Raw genomic sequence first — 12,388 nt, forward strand, 5'->3', positions numbered from 1 at the left:
TCCACTGCTAGAACAGCGCGGCACAGTGTTCCACTGCTAGAACAGCGCGGCACAATGTTCCACTGCTAGAACAGCGCGGCACAGTGTTCCACTGCTAGAACAGCGCGGCACAGTGTTCCACTGCTAGAACAGCGCGGCACAGTGTTCCACGTCTACTGTTCCACTGCTAGAACAGCGCGGCACAGTGTTCCACTGCTAGAACAGCGCGGCACAGTGTTCCACTGCTAGAACAGCGCGGCACAGTGTTCCACGTCTACTGTTCCACTGCTAGAACAGCGCAGCACAGTGCTCCACTGCTAGAACAGCACGGAACAGTGCTCCACTGCTAGAACAGCGCGGAACAGTGCTCCACGTCTACTGTGGTGGCATTTAATCACGTTTTCTGTTGGCTGTTTTTAACGCAGATGCCCTTTTCTCTGTCTCCCTCTGGTCAGTGTGTCAGGGATTGAGCAATAAGCTGACCTTGCTGGGCAAGTACGATGACCACTACAAGAACCTGGTGCGGATGTTCACCAACTGCACCGTGGTGCTGGAGAACCTGGAGATCACCTACGTCCAGGAGCATCATGACCTCTCCTTCCTCAAGGTGGGTGGATGCTGCGCCATGGCAATAACAGGGTCCACTAGTTAGCATGGTCCAAGAGCCCTGTAGCATAGCCTCTACAACCTGTGCTCTTGGCTCTCCAAATACACAAACATTTGATTCTGAATTTCCAGTCACATATTTCTGAAAAGGGTTCTTGGACACTGTTAATCCTCAGTTGATGACTAATAGGCACTCACCAACTGAAATGTTGAAAGAAAGGGAAGAATCGCAGGAGCAGGCAGATGTGGATGTTCCTTATTTTTTTATCTGAAAAAAGAGCAGCTCCATGGACCAGAAATAAAACCAAATTCGGGAAGCTCCTCATCTGTGTGCTCCGGTGACTCCTCCCTCTTTTTACATAGATAGATAGATAGATAGATAGATAGATAGATAGATACTTTATTGATCCCCAAGGGGAAATTCAAGGTCCCAGCAGCTTAAGACACCACACACAACATACAATACAATGTAAACAGGAAAATACAAAGCAAATCAACAAATCAACATGACTAAAGGAGCAGTAAAATACATGGTCAGTCGTCTCCCGTGAGGCACGTGGGATACATGAAGAAATCAACATTCCATCAAAATAATCAAATCAAATACAAAAAGCATTAACATTGTAGGGCCTGTCAGCTCTGACCAAACACTACGAGACGCAAACACACGAGAGTGTTGCACATAATATGAGTTGGGCCAGTGGGCTCTGACCAAACACTACGAGACGCAAACACACGAGAGTGTTGCACATAATATGAGTTGGGCCAGTGGGCTCTGACCAAACACTACGAGACGCAAACACACAAGAGTGTTGCACATAATATGAGTTGGGCCAGTCAGTGGCACAGCAACAATAGAGGAGTTTGAGTTAGAGATTGGGTGTTATCTGATGGTTCACTAACATCTATTGTGTCTACTTAGTTCAGTTAGACAGGCAAGTAAATAGACCAAATACTGCATTAGTGACTCTGATTAATCGTTTTAGTGACTCTGATTAATCGTTTTAAACTTTGATTGATCGTTTTAAAGAGCATCGAGGAAGTGAGTGGCTACGTGCTGATCGCCGTCAACTTCGTGGAGTCGATCCCGCTGGAGAATCTGAGGCTGATTCGAGGCCACTCCCTCTACGAGAACCGCTTCGCCCTCACCGTCATGTCCAACTACGACCGCAACTACTCGTCCCCCACCATCAACATCACCCGCGGCCTCCGCCAGCTGCCACTACGCCGCCTCTCAGGTCAGACGCGCCACACTCACATGATCCACCAGAAACCACGTGTGTGTGTGTGTGTGTGTGTGTGTGTGTGTGTGTTTACCTTGCTCACAGAGGAATAAGTGACCTGTGCGTTCTGTTCTTGTTCCACCCTAGAGATCCTGAAGGGGGGGGTGAAGATCACGCATAACCATCTGCTGTGTAACATCGACTCCATCGAGTGGAAAGACATTGTGAACCACGGAGACCTGGTGTCCATCAAGTCAAGTTTCGCCAGTTTCTGTGAGAGCATTATATTATGTTATATTATATCATATTAACTCATTCTAACACACTCCAAACTTTACAGTGTGTGTTTTGGTGACTGTTTTTTTTTTTTTTTTTTTGATCCAGGTCAAAGTTGTCACTCAAGTTGCTACAATGGATCCTGTTGGGCACCAGGAGCTGAAAACTGCCAGACGAGTAAGTGCTTCCCATTTCTAATGTAGTCACATCAGATCCACACCTATAATAGCGTGCATCTGAATGTGCTGTAGTTAGCCTTCATTGACTCTCCCATAGGAAGTATCAGTGTGAAGAGATGAGGCTAAGTATTAGCATACAGTATGTAGTGTTGTATATCTAAGCAATAAGCCCCGAGAGGCCGTAGTTTACACTGAGTTTAGAACAGCTAAGGGGCGTTGTTAGGCACAATGCGGAGCTAAGCATTCTTCCGCCAATACATATATTTCCTCCATATGAATGGTTGCCAGGCAACATCGAGACGCAGCCTACTCTAACTTTTGTGCAAGTTGTGGTAGCGCATTACTAACAAAATGCGGTCACGGTGTATATTTGTGTTGGATTTTATAACAGCATTGAACGCGATCATAATCAAGCCAATCATAATCAAGAACTATCCGTTTTAGAATGATATATAGTGTCTGAACTGCTATAGTAGCCCTATAGACGCAGCCTACTCGGGGATACTACAGAATGATAGTGTCTGAACTGCTATAGTAGCCCCATTTGTGTGATAAGTGCTGACTCTTGGCCAAATGAAGCTGCTGCTGGTTCTGGTTCCCAGTACTGAGGTGGTACTTCCTGCTGGTGGTTCTGGTTCCCAGTACTGAGGTGGTACTTCCTGCTGGTGGTTCTGGTTCCCAGTACTGAGGTGGTACTTCCTGCTGCTGGTTCTGGTTCTCAGTACTGAGGTGGTACTTCCTGCTGCTGGTTCTGGTTCTCAGTACTGAGGTGGTACTTCCTGCTGCTGGTTCTGGTTCTCAGTACTGAGGTGGTACTTCCTGCTGCTGGATCTGGTTCTCAGTACTGAGGTGGTACTTCCTGCTGCTGGTTCTGGTTCCCAGTACTGAGGTGGCACCTCCTGCTGGTGGAGTGATGACTCCTGTTGTTCCTCCACAGTGACCAAGCTGATGTGTGCGGACCAGTGCTCTCGACGCTGTAAGGGGCCCAAGCCCAGCGACTGCTGTAATGAGAACTGTGCTGGGGGCTGCACAGGCCCGTACGCCTCCGACTGCTTCGTGAGTTATGCCACCCTTACACCACCCTTACACGACCCTTACACCACCCATACACCACCCATACACCATCATCACCACCCATACACCACCCTTACACCACCCATACACCACCCTTACACCATCATCACCACCCATACACCATCATCACCACCCTTACACCACCCATACACCACCCTTACACCAGCCATACACCATCATCACCACCCTTACACCACCCATACACCACCCTTACACCATCATCACCACCCATACACCACCCTTACACCACCCATACACCACCCTTATGCCACCCATACACCATCATCACCACCCTTACACCACCCACACACCACCCTTACACCACCCTTACACCATCATCACCACCCATACACCATCATCACCACCCATACACCACCCATACACCACCCTTATGCCACCCATACACCACCCTTACGCCACCCTTACACCACCCTCACACCTGTACCCATGAGATACACCACCTTCACACAGCATGAGTTATACCACCCTCACACAGCATGAGTTATACCACCCCACACAACATGTGCCCAAGAGTTACACCACCCTTACACCACCCTTACGTAGCGTGTGCCCTTGCAGCCGTGTACTGTGATCCATAAGCAGAAACCACAAGGCTGGTCTTGTAGATCTTTAGTGCCATGATGTTATTCTGATCACCATAACAACCATGATGTTATTCTGATAACCATGACAACCATGATGTTATCTCTGATAGCCATGACATTGACAACCATGATGTTATCTCTGATAACCATGACAACCATGATGTTATTCTGATAACCATGATGTTATTTCTGATCACCATGATGTTATTTCTGATCACTATGATGTTATTTCTGATAGCCATGATATTATTCTGATAACCATGTTATTTCTGATCACTATGATGTTATCTCTGATAACCATGATGTTATTTCTGATCACTATGATGTTATCTCTGATAACCATGATGTTATTTCTGATAACCATGATGTTATCTCTGATAGCCATGATGTTAATGGTGGAAACACAGTCCCATCATTTGTTTATGTCTTACACATACTGTAAAGGAGTTGATATGGATGCTACTGCTCTGTGGCATCATGCTACCGCTCTGATCCTGTAATGCCAGACTCCTCTCCCCCCTGCAGGCTTGTAAGGACTTCCAGGATGATGGCACTTGTAAGCACATGTGTCCCCCGCTCATGCTGTACGACCCCAAGACTCACCAGCTCATCCACAACCCTCAGGCCAAGTACAGCTTTGGGGCCACCTGCGTTAAGACCTGTCCCCGTAAGTACAGCTTTGGGGCCACCTGTGTTAAACCACCTGTGTTAAGACCTGTCCCCGTAAGTACAGCTTTGGGGCCACCTGTGTTAAGACCTGTCCCCGTAAGTACAGCTTTGGGGCCACCTGTGTTAAGACCTGTCCCCGTAAGTACAGCTTTGGGTCCACCTGTGTTAAGACACCTGTGGTAAGCCACCTGTGTTAAGACCTGTCCCCGTAAGTACAGCTTTGGGGCCACCTGTGTTAAGACCTGTCCCCGTAAGTACAGCTTTGGGGCCACCTGTGTTAAGACCTGTCCCCGTAAGTACAGCTTTGGGGCCACCTGCGTTAAGACCTGTCCCCGTAAGTACAGCTTTGGGGCCACCTGTGTTAAGACCTGTCCCCGTAAGTACAGCTTTGGGTCCACCTGTGTTAATCCACCTGTGTTAAGACCTGTCCCCGTAAGTACAGCTTTGGGGCCACCTGCGTTAAGACCTGTCCCCGTAAGTACAGCTTTGGGGCCACCTGTGTTAAGACCTGTCCCCGTAAGTACAGCTTTGGGTCCACCTGTGTTAAACCACCTGTGTTAAGACCTGTCCCCGTAAGTACAGCTTTGGGGCCACCTGCGTTAAGACCTGTCCCCGTAAGTACAGCTTTGGGGCCACCTGTGTTAAGACCTGTCCCCGTAAGTACAGCTTTGGGTCCACCTGTGTTAAACCACCTGTGTTAAGACCTGTCCCCGTAAGTACAGCTTTGGGGCCACCTGTGTTAAGACCTGTCCCCGTAAGTACAGCTTTGGGACCACCTGTGTTAAGACACCTGTGGTAAGCCACCTATGTACAATACTATATACTGGGTTACAGTAATGCCACAACAGAATGGTCAATACTATATACTGGGTTACAGTAATGCCACAACAGGATGGTCAATACTATATACTGGGTTACAGTAGTGCCACAACAGGATGGTCAATACTATATACTGGGTTACAGTAATGCCACAACAGGATGGTCAATACTATATACTGGGTTACAGTAATGCCACAACAGGATGGTCAATACTGTATACTGGGTTACAGTAATGCCACAACAGGATGGTCAATAGTATACTGGGTTACAGTAATGCCACAACAGGATGGTCAATACTATATACTGGGTTACAGTAATGCCACAACAGGATGGTCAATACTATATACTGGGTTACAGTAGTGCCACTTGTATCAGCTACTGATGGTCAAATTGCGACTAACATATGAGGTCAGCTTCGTGTAAACATGTTTTGGTTTGTGTCCCGTTTCTCTCTCGACTAGATATCTACGTTGTGACGGACCACGTAACCATGTAAACGTGTTTTGGTTTGTGTCCCGTTTCTCTCTGGACTAGATAACTACGTTGTGACGGACCACGGGGCGTGCGTGCGCACCTGCAGCAGCAACACCTTTGAGGTGGAGGAGAACGGCATCCGCAAGTGCAAGCAGTGCGACGGACCCTGCCCCAAAGGCAAGAACTAATCAGAACTATATAGGTACCATGGACTTATCAGAACCATCCCAATGTCATATCGGTACCATGGACTTATCAGAACCATCCCAATATCCTATCGGTACCATGGACTTATCAGAACTATCCCAATGTCATATCGGTACCATGGACTTATCAGAACCATCCCAATATCATATTAGTACCATGGACTTACCAGAACCATCCCATTATCATATCGGTACCATGGACTTATCAGAACCATCCCAATGTCATATCGGTACCATGGACTTATCAGAACCATGCCAATATCATATCAGTACCATGGACTTATCAGAACCATGCCAATATCATATCGGTACCATGGACTTATCAGAACCATGCCAATATCATATCGGTACCATGGACTAATCAGTGCTAAATCAGTCTCCACATGCCACATCAGTATCATATTGCTGCCACAAAGCCATGGGCTTACATTTAAAATGGGGGCCTTTAAAACAATTCTGTGTTTTTTTTAAGCAGTTTGTAATGGTCTTGGAATGGGAAGATTAGCTGGTGTTATGACGATCAACGCAACAAACATTGACTCCTTCAAGGACTGCACCAAGATAAATGGAGACATTTCCATTCTGAAGACGTCCTTAAATGGGTGAGGAACACCATCCCAGCTCTCTCCTCCCCGTCAACGTTGGATTGAACTTCTGTGCTGCTGTGTGATATACATGCAGAATCACATTTCAAATGTATTTCAGAGACAAATTTACCGCAACACCAAAGATGGATCCTGTCAAGTTGGACATCTTCAGGACTGTAAGAGAAATCACAGGTACAAGCTCATCAACACTTCGTCTCTCAAGATGTTTTATAGAAAGCCGTTTTAAAATTAATATTATAGCAAACTGATACATTTAGTTGCATCTGTTACTTAGGACTTAAAACTGTTATTAGTTAATTAATAATCAGCATCCAGTTGATGCCTTTGAGTTGCTTTGGATAAAAGCATCTGCCCAACAAATTAATGTAAAATCTCATTGTGTTGTACCAGTTGATGTCTACGGAACTAAATAATCGGTTCCTGTCCGATCCCTTCCCATCATCCAAACCAGGAAATAGGCGTAGCGCCCTCAACCATAAGTAACTCCACCATACGTGTGACACAGTCCCAGCTGCTGAACCATGGAATGCATTAGTTCTAGCTTTTACTGCAGCTTTAAAAATTCAGCATGAAATATTTATTTCTGAAGAAAAATGGGAGTGTTTTATATTTGCAGTGATTGACAGGTGACAGGACTGGAGACCTTGTGTTGTGTGAGAGTGGCTGGTTTTCCATCTCTGTAGTTCTGGTTATGTTGTGTGTGTAAGTGTGTGTGTACGTGTGTGTGTGTGTGTGTGTGTGTGTGTGTGCATGTGCGTGTGTGCGCGCGTGTGTGTGTGACTCACAGCTCCTGTTTGTGTCGATCCTCGCAGGTTTCCTGCTGATTCAGGCATGGCCCGACAACCTGACGTCCCTCAGCCCCTTTGAGAACCTGGAGATCATCAGAGGCAGGACGCAACACCTGTGAGTCTGGAATGTGCACTCTAGTGTGTGTGTGTGTGTGTGTGTGTGTGTGTGTGTGTGTGTGTGTGTGTGTAACCTGGAGATCATCAGAGGCAGGACGCAACACCTGTGAGTCTGGAATGTGCACTCTAGTGTGTGTGTGTGTGTGTGTGTGTGTGTGTGTAACCTGGAGATCATCAGAGGCAGGACGCAACACCTGTGAGTCTGGAATGTGCACTCTAGTGTGTGTGTGTGTGTGTGTGTGTGTGTGTGTGTGTAACCTGGAGATGATCAGAGGCAGGACGCAGAACCTGTGAGCACCTGTAATGTGCACTACACACCTCATGTCAGCCCTCTCTGGTGACGTGCTCTATGTGTGTGTGTGTGTGTGTGTGTGTGTGTGTGTGTGTGTGTGTGTGTGTGTGTGTGTGTGCACTACACACCTCTTGTCAGCCCTCTCTGGTGACGTGCTCTATGTGTGTGTGTGTGTGTGTCTGTGTGTGTGTGTGTGTGTGTGTGTGTGTGTGTGCACTACACACCTCATGTCAGCCCTCTCTGGTGACGTGCTCTGCTGCATCACATGACTGGGCTGATGCTGATGCTGATGCTGATACTGATGCTGCTCTGTCTCCAGGGGAACGGCGAGCTTCGTGGTGCTGAACATCCCCCACCTGCAGCACCTGGGCCTGCACTCGCTCCGAGAGGTCAGCGGGGGCGACGTGGTCATCCGCTACAACCCGCGCCTCTGTTTCCTGGGCGACGGGCACTACTGGAGGAGCCTGCTGAGGCTGCAGAAACAGCGCTACGTCGTGGGCCACAACGCTGACCACGCCACCTGCGGTGAGAACCTGGACCTTAGCAACACCACATCTCCACCTGCAGGGTGATGGAGTTGATGGATTCACAGTAAAGTGGAGTCACTCTAAAGTGGAGTCAGATTAGATTGATGAAGCAGTCACTCTAAAGTGGAGTCAGATTAGATTGATGAAGCAGTCACTCTAAAGTGGAGTCAGATTAGATTGATGAAGGAGTCACTCTAAAGTGGAGTCAGTTCTGGAGTCACTCTGAAGTGGAGTCAGTTTAGATTGATGAAGGAGTCACTCTAAAGTGGAGTCAGATTTATGAAGGAGTCACTCTAAAGTGGAGTAAGAATTGATGAAGGAGTCACTCTAAAGTGGAGTCAGATTAGATTGATGAAGGAGTCACTCTAAAGTGGAGTCAGATTAGATTGATGAAGCAGTCAGATTGATGGGTTTTTCTGGATTGCTGATTGCTCTTTTTGTGTGTGAATGCAGATTCCAGTTTCTATATTCTGTGTTTGCTTATGTAAGTGTGTAAACCATAAATGTGTGTGTGTGTGTGTGTGTGTGTGTGTGTGTGTGTGTGTGTGTGTGTGTGTGTGTGTGCAGCGCTGCATAACAGCACGTGTGATGGCCTGTGCTCTGAGTCCGGCTGCTGGGGCCCCGGTCCCTCCATGTGTCTCAGCTGCCAGCGCTTCAGCCGCCGCGGCCTCTGTGTGGACGCCTGCACACTACTGGACGGGTGAGCAGCACAACAACAACAACAACAACAACAACAACATCAGTCAGCACATGCAGTGTAGCACACATACTGAAAGGTGTATCTGATAGCAGTAGTCATGCCCCTGCAATCACAACAACAACAACAACAACAACAACAACAACAACAACAACAACAACAATATCAGTCAGCACATGCAGTGTAGCAAACATACTGAAAGGTGTATCTGATAGCAGTAGTCATGCCCCTGCAATCACAACAACAACAACAACAACAACAACAACATCAGTCAGCACATGCAGTGTAGCAATCACAACAGCCCTTACAGCAGCACTTCCCGCCGTCTCAGCACTGGTCCCATCAGCACTGGTCCCATCAGCACATCAGCACATCAGCACATCAGGGCTGGTCCCATTAGCACATCAGCACTGGTCCCATCAGCACATCAGGGCTGGTCCCATCAGCACATCAGCACTGGTCCCATCAGCACATCAGCACATCAGCACATCAGCACATCAGGGCTGGTCCCATTAGCACATCAGCACTGGTCCCATCAGCACATCAATTCAAATTCAAAGAACTTTATTTTTCCGTTAGGAACTTCACATGTGGAGAAGCAGCACATACCATCACACACACACACACACACACACACACACACACACTCTCTAAAAGATAATAATAAATACAATACATAAAATACATAAATACATAAAAGAAGACTAAGAGTGACTGTTCAACAGTCTAATGGAAGCAGGCACAAAGCTAGCCAGGGCTCTGTTTGTTCTGAGTGGGAGGGATCTGAGTCTGTGTCCTGAGGGCAGGGGGCAGTACTGACAATGGAGAAAGTGAGTGGTGTCTTTGGATATGCATGTTGCTTTTTCCACAGTTCGTCTTTTGTATATGCTGGAGAGTGATTCCTGTTGTTGGCCAATTATTTTACCACTTAGCTTTATGATTCTGTTGAGTGGGTTCAGGTGAATACTGGACAGTGCCCCAAACCAGGATGTGATGTTGAAGGTGATTATGGACTCAATGAAACATCTGTAGAAAGCTGTCAGAACTGATGAGTGGACCTGAAGTCTACGGAGCATCAGCACTGGTCCCATCAGCACTGGTCCCATCAGCACATCAGGGCTGGTCCCATTAGCACATCAGCACTGGTCCCATCAGCACATCAGCACTGGTCCCATCAGCACATCAGCACTGGTCCCATCAGCACATCAGCACTGGTCCCATCAGCACATCAGGACTGGTCCCATCAGCACATCAGCACTGGTCCCATCAGGACATCAGCACTGGTCCCATCAGCACATCAGGACTGGTCCCATCAGCACATCAGGACTGGTCCCATCAGGACTGGACTGGGAGAGGGGCGCTGAGTGCAGTGGTCAGGCTCCTGGGAACTGACCTTGTGACCTTGACATTGCTGGCGTTGGGTCATCAGCTGGCCAGTTATTGAATTGAGTGCTGGACAAGTGCTCTTTAAAGCTCTGCCACAATAGGCCTGCAGTGAGCGCAGTCCATGCATGCCTCTGTAATGGCCCTTCTGGTCAGCAGGAGGGTCAGTCTGCTGTTGTTTGCGTGCTGCTCTAATGGTCAGTCTGCTGTTGTTTGCGTGCTGCTCTAATGGCTGTCTTGTCTGTGGCCTCCAGCTCACCGAGAGAGTTTGTGCTGAACAAGACCTGCCTGGAATGTGACCCGGAATGCAAGCCGCAGACCGGCCGGCCGACGTGCTATGGACTGGTAGGTCTCACTCCCATTCCCTGGTAGGTCTCACTCCCATTCCCTGGTACATGTAGGTCTCCCTCCTGCCCATATGTGACCTGCACACTCAGTGGACCTCCAGAGCACCGCGGTGCTGCACACACAGTCTGCAGTCTGTGCACAATAACGTGCTAAGCAGCTCACAGCACAACACTGAGGCTTTGTGTGAGTTTCCCCCGTTTGCTGGAGATTTGTCAGATTTGCCTGTTGATTGGCTAAGCATCATCACAACATAGATCAGCCCCTCCAGCCTTATGACATCCATCAATATAACACTCATATGTTCATGATGATTACATATGAATAGATTTGAACAGTCACCCTTATCCTATGTCCTCTGTCCTGCCTCTCTTAGAATATTATTTTAAATACTTATTACAAAACACATCTAAACTCTTTCCTCTTGTGTTATCAGTGGGCATACTAGCTATGTTACTGTAATGGTTATATGATAATAATGGTGATTATTTTATTTTATTTTATTTAACCTTTATTTAGCCAGGATTGTCCCATTGAGACTGAGCGTCTCTTCTGCTAGGGAGTCCTGGTCAAAATGGCAGCCAAACAAATAGTTCCAGACACAGACAAACACATTAACACATTTACATGAAACACAGTAGCAAGAGTTTTGTGATATACCTCTAAAAGCAATGACATTCCTCAGTGCACACAGTATTAATTTCTGTCTTAAAAATCTCCAATGAAGGCAAAGAATCCATACTCCATGTATTCTGTAACTCATTCCACAGATGTGGAGCAAAAAAAGAAAAGCCTGTTTTCCCTAATTCGGTACGAGGGGTGACAGACTGCAGTAATAATTTGTTTGAGGAACGTGTGCTATATGATGAAGTGCAAAAAGTCAGAAGATCACAGATATAGCGTGGGAGTTTGCCCAATAATGCCTTAGCAATGAAAAGTAACATGTGCAATTTCCGCCTTAAATACAAAGATGGCCATTGAACTTTAGAGTATAGATCACAGTGGTGAGTTCTTGCGGGGGCCCCTGTTACAAACCGCAATGCAGAGTGATAGACTGCATCCAGCTTTTGGAGGAGATATAAAGGTGCATGCATATAAATTGTGTCACCATAATCCAACACTGAGAGAAAAGTACTCTGGACCAGTCTTTTTCTTGTTAAAAATGAAAAGCATTTTTTTAAACGAAAATAAAAACCGACCTTAGGTCTTAGATTTCTTAAAAGATTGTTGATATGTACTTCAAATGTGAGCTTTTGGTCCAGTGTGTCCACTTTATACTGTATGTGAGTGTATTTTGATAGCGTGGTCCGTCTAAGCGGTCAGCTGTGCTGCTTCTGCAGGGTCCTGCCCAGTGTGTCCACTTTACAGCTGTGCTGCTTCTGCAGGGTCCTGCCCAGTGTGTCCACTTTACAGCTGTGTTGCTTCTGTAGGGTCCTGCCCAGTGTGTCCACTTTACAGCTGTGTTGCTTCTGCAGGGTCCTGCCCAGTGTGTCCACTTTACAGCTGTGTTGCTTCTGCAGG

General features: G+C 47.2%; 1 protein-coding gene across 3 annotated transcripts in view; it reads left to right on the plus strand.

Annotated features, from left to right (window-relative positions):
* LOC134066455 (epidermal growth factor receptor-like) overlaps nt 1–12,388 on the plus strand; it is a 53,799-nt gene that overhangs the window by 20,023 nt on the left and 21,388 nt on the right. For all 3 annotated transcript variants that reach the window (XR_009936440.1, XM_062521804.1, XM_062521805.1), the window contains exons 2-14: nt 435–586; nt 1,616–1,823; nt 1,956–2,081; nt 2,193–2,261; nt 3,201–3,319; nt 4,468–4,609; nt 5,965–6,081; nt 6,586–6,712; nt 6,816–6,889; nt 7,531–7,621; nt 8,235–8,440; nt 9,010–9,142; nt 10,777–10,867. Coding sequence is in view for 2 of the 3 variants with exons in the window: in XM_062521804.1 (XP_062377788.1) it covers nt 435–586; nt 1,616–1,823; nt 1,956–2,081; nt 2,193–2,261; nt 3,201–3,319; nt 4,468–4,609; nt 5,965–6,081; nt 6,586–6,712; nt 6,816–6,889; nt 7,531–7,621; nt 8,235–8,440; nt 9,010–9,142; nt 10,777–10,867 (1,655 nt within the window). In the remaining variant the exon portion in view is untranslated. The remainder of the gene's footprint in view (nt 1–434; nt 587–1,615; nt 1,824–1,955; nt 2,082–2,192; nt 2,262–3,200; nt 3,320–4,467; nt 4,610–5,964; nt 6,082–6,585; nt 6,713–6,815; nt 6,890–7,530; nt 7,622–8,234; nt 8,441–9,009; nt 9,143–10,776; nt 10,868–12,388) is intronic.

The sequence above is a fragment of the Sardina pilchardus genome, chromosome 19 (genome assembly GCF_963854185.1).
Source record: "Sardina pilchardus chromosome 19, fSarPil1.1, whole genome shotgun sequence".
NCBI lineage: Eukaryota > Metazoa > Chordata > Actinopteri > Clupeiformes > Clupeidae > Sardina > Sardina pilchardus.